Source organism: Bos taurus, chromosome 17 (assembly GCF_002263795.3).
Source record: "Bos taurus isolate L1 Dominette 01449 registration number 42190680 breed Hereford chromosome 17, ARS-UCD2.0, whole genome shotgun sequence".
NCBI lineage: Eukaryota > Metazoa > Chordata > Mammalia > Artiodactyla > Bovidae > Bos > Bos taurus.
Genome location: NC_037344.1, coordinates 71,013,664 through 71,029,245, shown reverse-complemented (window position 1 = coordinate 71,029,245; position 15,582 = coordinate 71,013,664). Strand labels below are relative to the sequence as shown.

The 15,582-nt window shown below is 52.2% G+C and overlaps 2 protein-coding genes across 9 annotated transcripts in view; one reads left to right on the top strand and one right to left on the bottom strand.

The window, feature by feature from the left end:
• Positions 1–15,582, bottom strand: part of LOC789205 (immunoglobulin lambda-1 light chain-like) — a 448,173-nt gene that overhangs the window by 108,522 nt on the left and 324,069 nt on the right.
• On the top strand, positions 1,171–15,431 carry LOC132342650 (melanoma antigen preferentially expressed in tumors-like). Of its 7 annotated transcripts, none has more exons than XM_059876448.1 (5): positions 1,530–2,159; positions 2,700–2,806; positions 3,698–10,859; positions 12,755–13,365; positions 14,558–15,431. In XM_059876448.1, exons 3-5 carry the CDS (start codon positions 10,824–10,826, stop codon positions 15,075–15,077), a joined length of 1,167 nt encoding a protein of 388 aa, XP_059732431.1. In that variant the 5' UTR covers positions 1,530–2,159; positions 2,700–2,806; positions 3,698–10,823; the 3' UTR covers positions 15,078–15,431. The 7 variants fall into 7 exon arrangements, 4 of the variants coding, with proteins under 4 accessions (XP_059732432.1, XP_059732431.1, XP_059732429.1 ...); XM_059876446.1 differs by having other exon boundaries at positions 1,530–2,806; positions 3,698–3,830; positions 5,923–10,859; XR_009491122.1 differs by lacking the exon at positions 14,558–15,431 and adding an exon at positions 12,179–12,498 and having other exon boundaries at positions 1,172–2,806; positions 12,755–12,843.

Below are 15,582 nucleotides of genomic sequence, written 5' to 3'. Positions count from 1 at the left end.
ACTAGATGGACTTTTGTTGGCAAATAATATCTCTGCTTTTTAATATGCTGTTTAGGTTGGTCATAACTTTTCTTCCAAGGAGCAAGCGTCTTTTAATTTCATGGCTGCAGTCACCATCTGCAGTGATTTTGGAGTCCCCCAAAATAAAGTCTGTTACTGTTTCCATTGTTTCCCCATCTATTTGCCATAAAGTGATGGGACTGGAGCCCTGGGATTTCTTTGGAAGGAACGATGCTAAAGCTGAAATTCCAGTACTTTGGCCACCTCATGTGAAGAGTTGACTCATTGGAAAAGACTCTGATGCTGGGAGGGATTGGGGGCAGGAGGAGAAGGGGACGACAGAGGATGAGATGGCTGGATGGCATCACTGACTCGATGGATGTGAGTCTGAGTGAACTCTGGGAGTTGGTGATGGACAGGGAGGCCTGGCGTGCTGCGATTCATGGGGTCGAAAGGAGTCGGACACGACTGAGCGACTGAACTGAACTGAACTGATGGGACTAGATACCATGATCTTAGTTTTCTGAATGTTGAGTTTTAAGCCAACCTGTTCACTCTCCTCTTTCACTTTCATCAAGAGGCTGTTTAATTCTTCTTCGCTTTCTGCCATAAGGGTGGTGTCATCTGTGTATCTAAGGTTATTGCTATTTCTCCTAGCAATCTTGATTCCAGCTTGTGCTTCATCCAGCATTTCACATAAAAGTTAAATAAGCAGGGTGACAGTATAGAGCCTTGACATACTCCTTTCCCGATTTGGAACCAGTCTGTTCTTCCATGTTGTTCCATGTATGATGGAAGTGGTTCCCCAAAATATAGAAAACATGGCCAGTGTTATCATTTTAGTGATCATATTCTGGATGTCTTGACACACTTCTCTACAATGTTCCCAAGTACGAATTACATGTATCCCAGGAGGGTGGGGGTCCCTGTAACTTTCGCCCCTTGTTCTACATGCAGGCCTAATCTAGCACCAGGAATAGGTGAACATTGTGAGCACTGCTTGAAGAAATAAAATGAATGAATTACAGTCATGTTTACCCCTGGGACTGCAAGGAGAAAAAACCACTCAATCCGAAAGAAAATCAACCTTGATTATTCATCAGAAGGACTGATGCCGAAGCTGATGCTCGAAAAGACCCTGATGCTGGGAAAGATTGAGGGTGGGAGAAGAAAGGGGCTACAGAGGACGAGATGGTTGGATGGCATCATAAACTCCATGGACATGAGTTTGAGCAAAACTCTGGGAGTTGATGATGGACAGGGAAACCTGGCATGCTGCAGTCCATGGGATTGCAAAGGGTTGCACACAACAGAGCAGCTGAATGACAACAACAATTTTAAAACAGTGGTATTCTTGTGTTTTTTTTTGTTTTTTTCTGTTTCCACTCTAAAATTTATGAGCATGTATCTCCTTGAGCATTGCACCAGCAGCCTCTCAAGGACAAATGTTTGTTGAATGAGTCTGGATGAGAGGAAGGAGGGGAGGGCTGAGCCTCCTGTTCCAAGGTGAAAAAATTGAGTTTTTATCGGCCCTGTTTCAGGTAACAATTCCAAGTCCAGGGGAATCAATACTAAGCCCTCATTTGCATGTTCCTAAGTATCTATCCACCCATGTATCCATGTGTGTAGCTGGACACCCTAACCTCTGTTAGCTCACAGGCACAGGGATGTCTGGCGGAATGGCAGGGAGGAGGGAGGGAGGTGGTGCCTGCCTAAACAGCCATCCCTACTGCCCTGCCTTTACGCTCAGCCACCAGGACCTGCCAATGGCCTGTAGTTAAAGATTTAGGGTCACTAGGATGACAAGGACCCAGTGCCAGACCCCCACCTTCAGAAAAACACAGCTTCACCCCACCCCAACCCAGCCCCACCGCACCCAACCCCCACCCTAACGCTCCTCTCCCTGCCAGTCCGGTGGGCGTGGCCACAGGCACCAACCCTCCCCCTCTCTCCGTGCCCTCCCCGCCTCTTAAGATAAGCCCCTTCTGGACTTCCTGGGAGACCCTACTCGCAATCCCAAGATTTCGTGCGATTTGCTCCAGGACGAAACAGGAGCTGGGATTGGTTGGGTCGCGTGGTTTCCGGACACGGCTGAGTCACCGCTTCTCTCGCCTCAGCGTTCAGCAGGGACCACGTGGCGAGGCGTGGCCGCACAAACCGTAAGTTCCCGCCTTGGGTCCCCAGCTTTCCCACAAAGTGACTTTGAGCTAGTCCCTGGTTCACCCCCACGGACCCCCAATTCTATTTGCCGCCCTAAAACGAATTATTGGGACCGGAGCCTGGAGTGAAGGCTGAAGTGGGTGAGGAGCCAGCCGGGGCCACGAGCTCTGTAAAGAGGCCGCGGAGCCATGCTGTGGACGCAATAATCCAGCGAACCAGGGTCTGCCGCCGCTTGGCACTGGACGTGGGGTCCCCTCTGGAGGTGCCAGAGCGTGGAGGGCCGAGAAAGGGACAGAAATGGGGCTGCGGGACGGTGGTCAGTGTCCTTAGAGGAGGGGCCATTTGACCCGAGCACTAGCTCGGCGCTTCGATTGTCTGCTGGTCCAGCCGTTGAGAAATTGCTCAGATTTGGAGATAAGAGGAGACTTGCACTCTCATGGCGGTGTTGGCTCTCCAGTTTTCAGTTTATCCTCCAGCATCCTAAATACACATGTTAACACACCGTCTTGTTTTTGGAGCATTTTGGTTCTTGCTCTCAGGCTTGAGTGGAGACGGGTGACTGAGAGGATAGAGACCAAGGAAACCAGGTGTTTGAGGACCTGAGGCCACTGTGAGCTGAACCAGTGCGGGTGAAAGTCATCTTCAGGTAAGCTGGTCCCCTTTTCCACCTCTGGTGCCCTCTCTGTGCTGGTCATCGTGGAGCTGGGTAGCATCTGTGCCTGAGGCCCTCAGGGCAGGAGGAGGATGAGCACCCTTTAGTTTCCCAAGTCATTTTCCTAAGAGAGCTTTGGTCCTGCTGCTGTCTTAGAAGACGCAGCTGCAGCGTGTTGGGGACCCATTCCCGAAGCCACGGTTAGGTTCAGAACCTGTGCTTGGGAGGCTGGTTTCAGACCCCAGACACTCGACCCCTGTGTGGTATTGGGCAAGGGCTGGGTGGTGAGCCCAGGGAAGTTTTGCTCTCCCTAAGTGTGGGACCCCTGGGAGTGAGGTGCTCTTGGAAAGAAAGCACTCAGGCAACAGAGTGAGTCCTCTAGCTGCAGCTGGAGGAGGCCAGGGAGGCTGTGTGGCTAGACGTGGAATGGAGGAGAGGGACCCCAAGGGCAAGGACAGTGTTATGCACTGGGGGTGCTGGGTAGCCCTTGGGCAGTGCTGATCCCTGCACATCTGGCTGTAACCCCCAGTATCGCTGCTGCCTCCAGACCAGAATATGTGGACCCTCTGTCCCAGAGCTGCAGACTCTTGAGTGTCTGTGTCAAGACAGACTGGGGCCAGGACCCTGAGAGGAGGAAGATGTGGAAAGAGGAGAGGTCAAGGTCATGAATCCAGGGGAGTTCAGGGCAGAGGGAGAAAAGGGTCAGCCTGGGGCTGCCAGCCAGTCCCCTTCCTGTGCAGACAGAGTGTGATCAGAGCCCAGGCCACGGCGGAGAGTCCCAGAGCTCTGCTTCTGCAGTCACAGCACCAGACCAGGGTCCCCACATCCCTCATATCTCCTGCCTCACCTATGGGAGGGGCCTCTCTGGGGCCATCTGCTCCCCAGATCCTGCCAGTGACACCCCATCAGTGACTCTGCCTACTTGCCCCTGTGGAGGGCAGGCAGTACTGGGAGGTTTCTTCCTGGGAGATAGCCTGAGCCTGAGCCTGAGCCCTTGGAGGACAACTGTTGAGCTGAGGTTAGGTGTAAATCTAGGCCTTTCTGAATTTCTCCCCGAATATTGCGCCATTGCCCCATCCTCCTGGAAGACCTGGCAGTACCCACAGACCTGCTGAGTCCCTAGACTGTGGTGGGTGGTGTCCCCTGAAAGGAGGCTCCTGTTCTGTGCTCTAGTAGTCCCTAAGCTTTTCACTGCCCACAAACAGAGTAGGGTATTCCAGTCCGCAGAGATTTTCCTGGGCACACTGCCCTACCAGACTGGCCCAGGATGGCTTAGGGAGCTCTGGCCCTGGCCAGAGGCATCATTCCCGTGTCACTCTCCGTGCCCCGCCCCACCCCCACCCCCCACCCCCACCCCCGCCTGCCGTGACACTCTCTTGAGCCCCAGCCCTTGCCTGTGAAAAGGAAAGGGCACAGTAAGGTCCCTGCTGACAGTGTTTCAGTTTTTGAGAAAGAAACTTAGATGAGGAAAGTGAAACACTTGATGATTTCAGTTCAGTTCACTTCAGTTTCTCAGTCGTGCCTCTTTGTGACCCCATGAATTGCAGCACGCCAGGCCTCCCTGTCTATCACCAACTCCTGGAGTTCACTCAGACTCACGTCCATCGAGTCGGTGATGCCATCCAGCCATCTCATTCTCTGTCGTCCCCTTCTCCTCCTGCCCCAATCCCTCCCAGCATCAGTCTTTTCCAATGAGTTAACTCTTTGCATCAGGTGGCCAAAGTATTGGAGTTTCAGCTTTAGCATCAGTCCTTCCAAAGAACACCCAGGACTGATCTTTAGGATGGACTGGTTGGATCTCCTTGCAGTCCAAGGGACTCTTAAGAGTCTTCTCCAACACCACACTTCAAAAGCATCAATTCTTCGGCGCTCAGCTTTCTTCACAGTCCAACTCTCATATCCATACATGACCACCGGAAAAACCACAGCCTTGACTAGATGGATCTTTGTTGGCAAAGTAATGTCTCTGCTTTTGAATATGCTATCTAGGTTGGTCATAACTTTCCTTCCAAGATGTAAGCGTCTTTTAATTTCATGGCTGCAGTCACCATCTGCAGTGATTTTGGAGCCCCCCAAGATAAAGTCTGACATTGTTTCCACTGTTGCCCCGTCTATTTGCCATGAAGAGGTGTTGTCATTTTGATTTAGAATCCAGCCTCAGGGTCTCATTCCCCATCCCCTGGGAAAACTTGAATAAAGAGCATATTTGTGACAAAAGAAATAAAGATGTCCTAGAGGCAATGATGCCAGCAAATGTTACTTCACTTGGTAGTGATAAAGAAACTTGGAGATAGTATCAGTCCTGAAAGCGCAAACAATGAGATGTCTAAAGCAGATCCAGGCTTAGGAAGTAGGGTGACAATTGGCCAGGTGGTGCATCGGAAAGATCCTCACCCCCAGTTGAAAGTTATGTGCTGAGAAGAAAGGAAGCAGAGTTGAGAGGACTCCTTGCTGACTTTTTTTGCAAAGAAATGAAACACTAATTCTCAATGCTTAAGATCATAGAGTACTAAAAAAAAAATAGCTGTACTATTTTTATTTCTCTAAACATTTACAACCAGTTAATCCTAAAGGAAATCAACCCTGAATATTCATTGGAAGGGCTGATGTTGAAGCTTAAGCTCCAAAACTTTGGCCACCTGATGTGAACAGCTGACTCCTTGGAAAAGACTCTGATGCTGGGAAAGATGGAAAACGAGGAGAAGGGGACGACAGAGGATGAGATGGATGGATGGATCACTGACTCGATGGACACGAGTTTGAGCAAACTCAGGGAGACAGTGAAGGACAGGGAATCCTGGTGTGCTAAGGTTCATGGGGTCTCAAAGAGTCAGACAGGACTGAGTGACTGAACAACAACAGACATTTACAACAGGTTGTGTAACAGGGTTCTTAACTTTAAAAAAATATGAAATAGCCGTGGAAAAATATCATAATTGTGCCTTAGATTATGAAGGTTGGCTTTGCAGTTCCAGCATGAGTGGCCACCCTGGTGGCCCTGCTCCACCGTACACATCAGCTTGCCTGTCATTATTGTTGAGGCTTGCTTGCTTTTCGTTTGTTCAGACACCCTGAGTGGAAGATCGTGACTTTTTTTTTTTTCTTTTCAGTCTTACTGAGATATTAATAGAATTGACGTATAGCCCTGTGTAAGTTTAAGGGGTTCAGCATCATGAGTCCACTTACATCCATCCTGCAGTGATGAGCGCAGTAAGTCTAGTGAACATTCATCATTTCATATGGATACAAAATTAAATAGGAAAAAGTATTTTCGTTTGGATGAGAACACTTAGGGTTTCCTCTATTAACGTTTATATCTAACAGAAAACGGCATTAGTTATACTTGTGTTTGGATGTCACCTCCCTCATACATACTTCTAACTAGAAGATGAAGATGATGGTTTCACGAGGTGTCCCTCCCGGTCACCGGGAATGATGCCCCCCAGCCACTTTGTGAATATTAGAAACACCCCCTCCCAGGCGGCCCGCGCCCTCTTCTCTCTGCGCCTCTCTCATCTGTGTGTTCAGTCTCACTGCTCCCTCCATGTGCCCTTGGAGGTAAGAAGAGGGGGCAGCCTCTGGCATCTCCCCTAGGCCAAGAGAAACAGAGTCGGACCCTGTGAAACCATTAGGTGTTGTTTCCAGGGCTCCAAAGAGCTCTGGCACCACAGTCCTGTATGTGTCATGACGGAACAAATAGCCCCAGGTCATTCACCTTAAAACCTAAATAAATAAACAATTGGCCAAGCAGAGGTATAGAACGGGTATAGGATTTAAAGACTCAAGAGGCAGTCTTCTGTAACAGGTTAACCGGGGGTATCCTCTACTGCACATTAATGAAGTCTCCTTTATGTACAGTTGGGAAGGTCCCCTGGAGTCGGAAATGGCAACCCACTGCAGTATTTTTGCCTAGAGAATCCCATGGGCAGAGGAGCCTGGTGGGCTACAGTCCATAGGGTCACAAAGAGTCGGACACGACTGAGCGACTAATACTTAATACTAGAAAGAAATTAGGTGAGAAGCGAAGTGCTAGAAAAGAAGTGATTTGTTAGAGTAGGACACTTGGAAGATTCACAAGCGTTGTGCTGCCCTACGTACTCAGTTACACTTCGACAATCAGAGGAACGGGATGGGGGAAAGATCTTTTTGTTGAGTAGACAGCACGTTTCCATCATCAGTGCCTCCCCCAGGTAGGGCAGGGAAGTTTACTTGTCCCGCTCTATATGGTCAGCCTAGGACCATCATTGTTCAGTTCAGTTCAGTTGCTCAGTCGTATCCGACTCTTTGCGACCCCATGGACTGCAGCACAGTAGACTTCCCTGTCATATTACTTGGGAAAATATTTTCAGGTCTCAGTACAATGCAGGTCTTTCATTTTGAAAAGTCACATTTCCATGAGTGTTTTGTATGCACAGAGCCTGTTTTGGGGGGTCATTAACTTGATGACCAGGTTGTAGGTCTTGTTTTCTGCTGTTGTTTTATGTTCGGGGGTGCATTGTGGAAAGAACATGTCTTAGGGGCTGAAGAGCATGTTGTGGGGGTTATTAACTCATGGAGCTCACTAGGCAGGGTGCAAGGCTCACGCCACCACTGTTTTATGGTTTGGGGCATGTCTCATGCTTCTGTTGCATGGTTTTGTTGCCAAGCAAGTTAGCTTGATTTAAGCAAGCCAACCTGGCTTTGATGCTAAGCAACTTGTTTTGCTTTATGAATCGAGCAAGCCTACATGTTTCAGAATTTTCCCATTACTTTCCTGAGTGTCATTAGTCTTATTGTGGTCTATCAAAACCCCGTAAAGTGTCTTCTGTATCTACAGTTCCTTAATGGAGCATCGAGTTAACTGTTTGATCATTCCGTTCTATTATTCCGTCCCTACCACCTGGGGACGCTCCCAGCCCCCAAGTGCAGGCCGCAGTGCCGTCAGTGATCCCAACACCGCTCCAGCAAATGAGATGCAGCTCTGAGAGCCAGAAGACCAGGCCCCGAGTTCTGCTGTCATTTCTTTCCTCCCCCTTGTTCTGGGCTACCCCCTGCCCAGTCCTGCAGTCCTACCTGCCTGGAGTGGACCTTCATCCTCCCACCCCCCGCCCACTCCACCCTACTGCTGTGCCTCTAGAAGCACCACCCTCAGGAGTAACCGGCTAGAGTTAGGGTGACCTGGGCATCTGGCCAGGCTGCACTGGGGAGGAAGAAGGAGGGAGCCTCTTTTGTTTAGGTCTAGATGTCATTGAGGAGAAGGCAATGGCACCCACTCCAGCACTCTTGCCTGGAGAATCCCATGGGCAGAGGAGCCTGGTGGGCTGCAGTCCGTGGGGTCGGGAAGAGTCAGACACAACCAAGCGACTTCACTTTCACTTTTCACTTTCATGCATTGGAGAAGGCAATGGCAACCCACTCCAGTGCTCTTGCCTGGAAAATCCCATGGACAGAGGAGCCTGGTGAGCTGCCGTCTATGGGGTCCCACAGAGTTGGACACGACTGAAGTGACTTAGCAGCAGCAGCAGCAGATGTCATTGAATTGGTCTTGCCAAGCACAGGAAGAGGCAGAGAGGGCTCATAGGGTAGAATATTCCAGGGTGAGACGAGATCTGACCCAAGAGTGGAGGGAGGACAGACATGCTGGAACTCCAGATGGGATCTTGTTTGCTGCAGGCCGGGTCCCCAGGGCTTCTTGTCAGCCTGGGGCCTCTGAGGACCAGCCAGGCTGTGGTCTTCCTCCAAAAACCAGGAAGGGTCATCTTCCAGCATTTCTAGTGCCTCTTTGCACTCAGATGTGTTCCAAAGACCCCCAGGAAGGCCCTGGGGAGCAGATGCTTTGCATTTGCAGAACGAATTCTGCAACTAGAGAGGGAATGAGCTCTTCCCACCCCGAAACGAGCTCAGAGGCTGCACCAGCCTGTGCAACACAAAAACAGGTAGAAATGTCCCCCAGGCTGACTCATGCCTGGGTCCTGGGAGTCGTCCTGGGCCAACCCGACACTGGGCAGGAAGAACACATCTTCATGCAGATGAGCCCCTGGTGCTTCTGTGGTCCAATGAGTCCCCTGCCCAAATAGACTCTGTGGAGCTGGAGGTGGACAGAGGCCTGTCCCCTGCCTCGCTCAGAAAGACTTTTTTGGCTGATACTTGCCGTTTTTAGATCATTTGAAGACAGTGGTCCCTCCCGCATCCTTAGATCTCCTGGATGCTGAGTTCCCATGGAAACATCCCAAGCCTAGTCCTCTGCTGTTGGCTGTTTGCCCAAGTGCCCGTGAAGTCGGCTAGCTCTTCCTGATGTTCAGTGGGGCAGATCCGGCCATCCATCCATCTTCACCCAAGTGGGTCTTTCGGTTCCTCCTTCGTGGAGCATGACAGCGTCCTGCCTTGGCTGTCTCGGGCTCACGGGACTGGAAAAGAAACCAGGGGTGAACTTCGGCTTCTCTCTGAAAGTTACTTGAGGTAGTGGGGGAGAGTGCCTGTGTCGTCATGGCTGCTCCTTAATCAGGGACTTGATGATTATCTTTGTTGATGATTATCTTGAGCTCCTGAAGCTGATTGGTCAAGGTGATTGCCGAGAGTCAAAATGCCCACAAGGCATATTCCAGCTTAATCCTATTTTAGGGTTTTAGCTCTATTTAAGGGACAGCCACATCTCTGGCTGCTGATGGGGATGGTAGGAATTTGGTGAATGCCATCTCTAGGAAGTTACCAAACTGTAGAGTATCCTTTAGGGAAGGCCACCTTCTCGCCCTCCAAATAGAAGAACTGTTGGGGCATCACGAGGCCGAGGGATGGAGAGGTTCCGCCCGTCTGTGTTCTGAGACCACAGCAGAACCAGCGTGTCAGCCAGCCCAGCAGGGGCTTCACCCCAGACCCTTTGATGCAGGCTTTGCGCCTCCCTGGGGAGAAAGTCCGTGTTGCTCCCTGTGCTTAATGCAGAGCAGAGGGAAAACGGAGTTGTATTTGTGGGCTTAAAGTTGAGCTCCCATCAGAATCTGTGTAAGTGAGAGCCGTAGGGGAGGGAGAAGGGTGGGGGTGGGGGTTTCGAAGGCGCTTTGCATTGTTCACTGGCACTGAGGGAACGTCGGGTTACCCAGCTACACTTGGGAAAGAGCCTCTGAAGGTCATGGTGAGGGTACAGGTCGCTGGACAGAGCCCAGGCTGGGATGTGCAGGGGGACGCCTGAGCCTCCGGTTGCAGCCATTTGCTGACACAGATTTGTGTCCTTGGCCTACGTTTATTTCCCTTCTGCTGCTGCTGCTGCGTCGCTTCAGTCGTGTCTGACTCTGTGTGACCCCATAGACGGCAGCCCATCAGGCTCCCCCGTCCCTGGGATTCTCCAGGCAAGAACACTGGAGTGGGTTGCCATTTCCTTCTCCAATGCAGGAAAGTGAAAAGTGAAAGTGAAGTGAGGAGAGCCCTAATCCCTCAGTGGCTTTCAGGCAGAACAAGGCATGTCCCAGGTTTGGTCAGCCAAAAGTGTTCTCTCCTAACCCACATTCCTATATTTAATTTCCTAGCTTCAGGGAGGAAATGCCCTTTGCCTCCAGGGAGGGAGGAAGCGTGGATCTTGGGTTTGCCTTGGGTTTAAAGGATCCACCCACTCCCTTTTTAGCCACTCCCTGTGCTGGCAATTTCTTAAGACTGGAGGTCGCAAAGAGTTGGACACACTGAGCGAGTGAACTGCACTGAGCCTAAGAAAAGTCTTTGAATTCCTCCAAACAAAACACACTTGTCTTGGGTACTTTCCTTGGTTTTGTTACAAATGTCTGGTCCCTCTGTTCTCCTGGCCAGCTCCTGGGTGTCATTTTGACCTGACGAAGTCAAAGGGAGCCTGGACCCTCAAAATCTGTAGGACCCAGCACCCCTCCATTACACCTCTGTTCCCCCGCGAACGGGCACGTGTTTCGCCGTCTGGCGTAATGTGTAAGCGACGGTGTGATACTCGGGAGTCTTACTCTGTTTCTTTTTCTTCTGGGGTGACACCACCATCCGCACGACTCTGTCTGAATGTGAACATTTGGGTGATTTGATGTGGCCCAGACTCCCCCAACGAATGTACCTTCAGGTTGGTTTTCTTCTTTTATATTTTGCTTTTGTGAATAGACACAGGATCCCATCAGTTGTATGTAGTGAGAAAGTAAAAACCCACTCAGCCTTAGCTGGATGGAGATCTAGTAGTAAGATAGCACGTTAGCCGGAAATGGAAATTTCAGCCAGAATCTGAAAAGCGTGTCCTGGAAGGAGAAGAGGGACTCAGGCCCGAGCACACTGCTCCACGCTGGAGCCTCAGGCTCTGACAGCTGTACCTGCCGGGGTCTTCATGGGACAGGCCACGCAGGCCACGATCCCGTTGAGAAGTTTCTTGCCTTTCCATCACATTGGCAATTGCACGCTTTGCTCTTGCTTCTACATGGAGTTTTACTTTTATCCCAGACAGTTTGGTTTCTTCTCTGATTTTCGCCAATTGTACAGATCGTTACAGTATTTCTTAACCACATAGAATTCGGCAGGGGGGGTGGGGGGACAGGGTAGGGTGGGGTGAGAGTGAGGGGAGGGGGCTGCACCGAGCAGCATCTGGGGTCGTAGCTCCCTGACGGGGATAGACCTCGTGCCCCTGCAGTGACAGCACAGAGTCCTCCTCTCTGAACTGCCAGGGACGCTCCTGCAATTGACTTAATGAAAGGCATCTAATTAGGAATTTTGGGGTGACATTTTACATTTAAGTGTGTGAGCAGTGATTATAGTTCATATCATTTTATAGTTTCGTGATTTTACTAGCTTAAAGGGTTTTTGGGGTTTCTTTTTGTTTTAAAAGCTAAAATCTGTTTTTTAATTCCATGGAATACAAAAAAAAAAAGTCTGTAGAATATTTTAAAGAGTGAAGGCTTTGTTCGGAATGTGAGCGCTTTGCTCCACTGAACCGAACGGTAATAACATTTGTAGAAGAGACGCAGAGTGAAAGGTACCTCTTTTTATTGAGTGACATGACAGCACCCATCGCGTGAGTTATTGGCTGGAGTTTAGAGACAGGCCATGTTGGGCTAAACTCCTTATTGCTGTTCTCAGCCTTTGAGTAATAATCAGAAGCTTTCTCTGAAGAGAGTGGGGTCAGCTGTCAGACTCCTAGGTGTCTACCTGCAGCAGGGCTGGGATTAAATGCAGCAGCCAGTAGATACGGGATGGGGCAAGAGGTCACCTTGTCCCTTTGTTGCTGCTGGGAGAGAGGCTTGTCCTGGTGCCAGTGGGGCCAAAGCTGTGACTTTGTGACCACAGGATGTCTCTGACCCTGCCTTGGGTTCCCTGAGGGTGGAGGGACAGCAGGGTCTCCCCGGTTCCTTGGCCGGAGAAGGACCCCCCACCCCTTGCTCTCTGACATCCCCCCAGGACTTGCCCCGGAGTAGGTTCTTCAGGATGGGCATCCGGGCCCCACCCTGACTCCTGGAGCTGGCCGGCTAGAGCTTGCTGCAGAATGAGGCCTTGGCCATTGCGGCCCTGAAGGAGCTGCCCGTCAAGCTCTTCCCGAGGCTGTTTACGGCGGCCTTTGCCAGGAGGCACACCCATGCCGTGAAGGCGATGGTGCAGGCCTGGCCCTTCCCCTACCTCCCGATGGGGGCCCTGATGAAGGACTACCAGCCTCATCTGGAGACCTTCCAGGCTGTACTTGATGGCCTGGACCTCCTGCTTGCTGAGGAGGTCCGCCCTAGGTAAGGTCGACCTGGCAGACTGGTGGGGCCTGGGGTGTGAGCAAGATGCAGCCAGGCCAGGAAGATGAGGGGTCACCTGGGAACAGGCGTTGGGTGTACAGGACTGGTTGAGGCTCAGAGGGGACAAAAGGCACGTGGGCCTCCCCCCCAGTGTCCCTTAAAGTGGGAACCAAGGGGGCCCCGGAAGCCGGAGGAGCTGTGGTGTGTGGAGTGCAGAGCCCTCGCGGGGTCCTGATGCCCGTCGGCCTCTGCGCAGCTCAGCGTGTGCCCCGCGGCCCGGCAGGCGGTGGAAGCTGCAGGTGCTGGACTTGCGCCGGAACGCCCACCAGGACTTCTGGACCTTGTGGTCCGGCATCAAGGCCAGCGTGTGCTCACTGCTGGAGCCCGAGTCAGCCCAGCCCATGCAGAAGAGGAGCAGGGTAGAGGGTTCCAGGGGTGGGGGCTGAAGCCTGTGCGGGGCCCTTTGGAGGTGCTGGTCGACCTGTGCCTCAAGGAGGACACGCTGGACGAGACCCTCTGCTACCTGCTGAAGAAGGCCAAGCAGAGGAGGAGCCTGCTGCACCTGCGCTGCCAGAAGCTGAGGATCTTCGCCATGCCCATGCAGAGCATCAGGAGGATCCTGAGGCTGGTGCAGCTGGACTCCATCCAGGACCTGGAGGTGAACTGCACCTGGAAGCTGGCTGGGCCGGATGGGCAACCTGCGCGGCTGCTGCTGTCGTGCATGCGCCTGTTGCCGCGCACCGCCCCCGACCGGGAGGAGCACTGCGTTGGCCAGCTCACCGCCCAGTTCCTGAGCCTGCCCCACCTGCAGGAGCTCTACCTGGACTCCATCTCTTTCCTCAAGGGCCCGCTGCACCAGGTGCTCAGGTGAGGCGTGGCGCCAGCTCCAAAGACCAGAGCAGGCCTCTCTTGTTTCGTGCCCGCTGGGGACATTGCCAGGGTGCCCGGCCACTCGGAAGTCCTCACGATGCCACCGCTCTGACCCTGGGCATCTTGTCAGGTCACTTCCCTGGTTAGGGTCAGAGGCGTGGCCTAGGTTAAATGCTGTCAAAGGGGACTCCTTTCTGGGAGTCCGCATAGTGGGGGCTTGGTGTGATGCCCTTGGGAATTCTTTCCGAGAGAGTGATGTCTTAGCTGAGATAATGACAGATAACTAAGCGAGAAGGACGGTCCATCAGGTGTGAGGTTTGAATTCCAAAGCTCTGTCTCTCCCTCCCACCTGCCCCTTCTGTCCTGAGCTGTTTTAGGCTCCAGGTGAGCTGTGGGAAGTGGGTGATTCTGGAGATGACAAGAAGGGATCAGGAGGGGAAAATTGTGGCTCCTAAGCAGTCCAGAGAAGAGAAAAAGTCAAATAAGCATTATTGTTAAAGTGGCTCCAGTCTCTTTAAGTCCAAATTATAATTATAATTTTCCTCTAAGACTTCTGAATACATAGGAAATCCTCAGTAACAGGTTATCGCTCTGCCTTGAACACAGGTTATCGCTCTGCTCTGGGAGGATGCAGCCTAATCTGTCTGTGTGAATGAGTTGTATTGATTCCCTTTTTGGCAGCTGCAAACTCCAAGCATTAGGAATAAATATGTTCACTGAGAAACCAGAAGAAAGAAAGAAAGAAAAAAAAAAAAGAATTGTAGGTGGTGATGGACAGTTTGTGGCCCCTGAATATCTGGGGGATATTCACCCAGGGATCGCGTGTAACTGCTGGGACCCCCAGCCCATGTCCACTGCATCCAGCCTGCTGTTGAATTCAACTAGTCGTGTCCTGTAAACCGTCTTAATTCCTGCTAACCAAATACTAGTAAGCTGAAATAGGCAAATAACATTTGTTTACTGTTTGTTTCCCACATTGAAAATAGTTCACCATTTTGTGCAGGGGGAGGTCATACCCCTGTGAGTATGACCTTCCCCCTGGAAGAGCCCCTGCCTTCCCGTCAAGAAGGGGAGAGGCCAGCTCCAAGCCAGTGAGATGCCTTGTGTTCCCGTGAAAAAAACCTCTCCTGCCCACATCCCTCTGCCCGCCACCTCCGTCCCTGGGACTGACTGCCCTGTCTCTCCCCAGGTGCCTGAAGACCCCTCTGGAGACCCTGTCGATCACCAACTGCCTGATTTCGGAGTCAGACCTGACGTACCTGTCGCAGTGCCCGAGCGTCGGCCTGCTGAAGGACCTGGGCCTCGGTGGGGTCAACCTGACCAGCCTCAGCCTGGAGCCCCTGCAGGTCCTGATCGAGAGGACCTCGGCCACCCTGCAGGACCTGGACCTGGAGGAGTGCCGCATCGTGGACTCCCAGTTCCGCGCCCTCCTGCCCTCCCTGAGCCGCTGCTCCCAGCTCACCACCTTCCACTTCTGCGGCAACCCCATCTCCATGGCCGTGCTGGAGAGCCTGCTGCACCACACGGTGGGGCTGAGCAGGCTGAGCCACGTGCTGCACCCCGCACCCCTGGAGAGCTGTGAGGGCGTGCGCGGCATCCTGCACCCGGCCCGCCTGGCTCGGCTGCACGCCCGGCTCAGCAGCTGCTGCACACGTCTGGGTGGCCAGCACGGTCTGGTTCAGCGCCAGCCCCTGTCCCCACTGCGGTGACGAGATCTTCTATGACCCCGAGCCCAGCCTGTGCCCCTGCTACATGCCCGCCTAGCCCAGCTCACGAGTTGCAGGCTTTGTCCCCGGCACTGGGACACTGCCACCCAGACCTCAGTGCATCTAGAAGGAACACAAACCACAGTTTCAGACAATTGTTCAGTGCGTGCGGGAAAAGGAAAGGTGATTTAGAGTGGGCAGGGCGGAGGGGTTGGTGGGATGTTGGAGAGATGTGTTCCTACAAAGTTAGAAATGTGAATCTGAATTCTGGAGGGGGAGTTTGGGCTTGGGAGGTTGATGGGGTCGTTACCCCCGTGTTGGATTGTTCCAAAGAAATAAAGGGAACTTCAGTGTCAATCATTTGGTGTCCTCTGTGATCTGTGACCATGATTCTCCCCTTTAAACTCATGGCTCTCCTGTTAGTGGTTAAATAAAAGGGCCTGAGCGTGAGTGCGGCCTAGATGCTCTCTGACAGCCAAGGATCAGCTACAGGAGTTGAGGGCACCAT

Excerpts from the sequence above, each read along its gene's own strand:
- LOC132342650 (XM_059876448.1), top strand. The coding sequence starts at position 10,824 with ATGTGGCCCAGACTCCCCCAACGAATGTACCTTCAG. Across the intron at positions 10,860-12,754 it reads CCCAACGAATGTACCTTCAG|CTCAGCGTGTGCCCCGCGGC; the intron begins GTTGGTTTTCTT and ends GCCTCTGCGCAG. Across the intron at positions 13,366-14,557 it reads CCGCTGCACCAGGTGCTCAG|GTGCCTGAAGACCCCTCTGG; the intron begins GTGAGGCGTGGC and ends GTCTCTCCCCAG.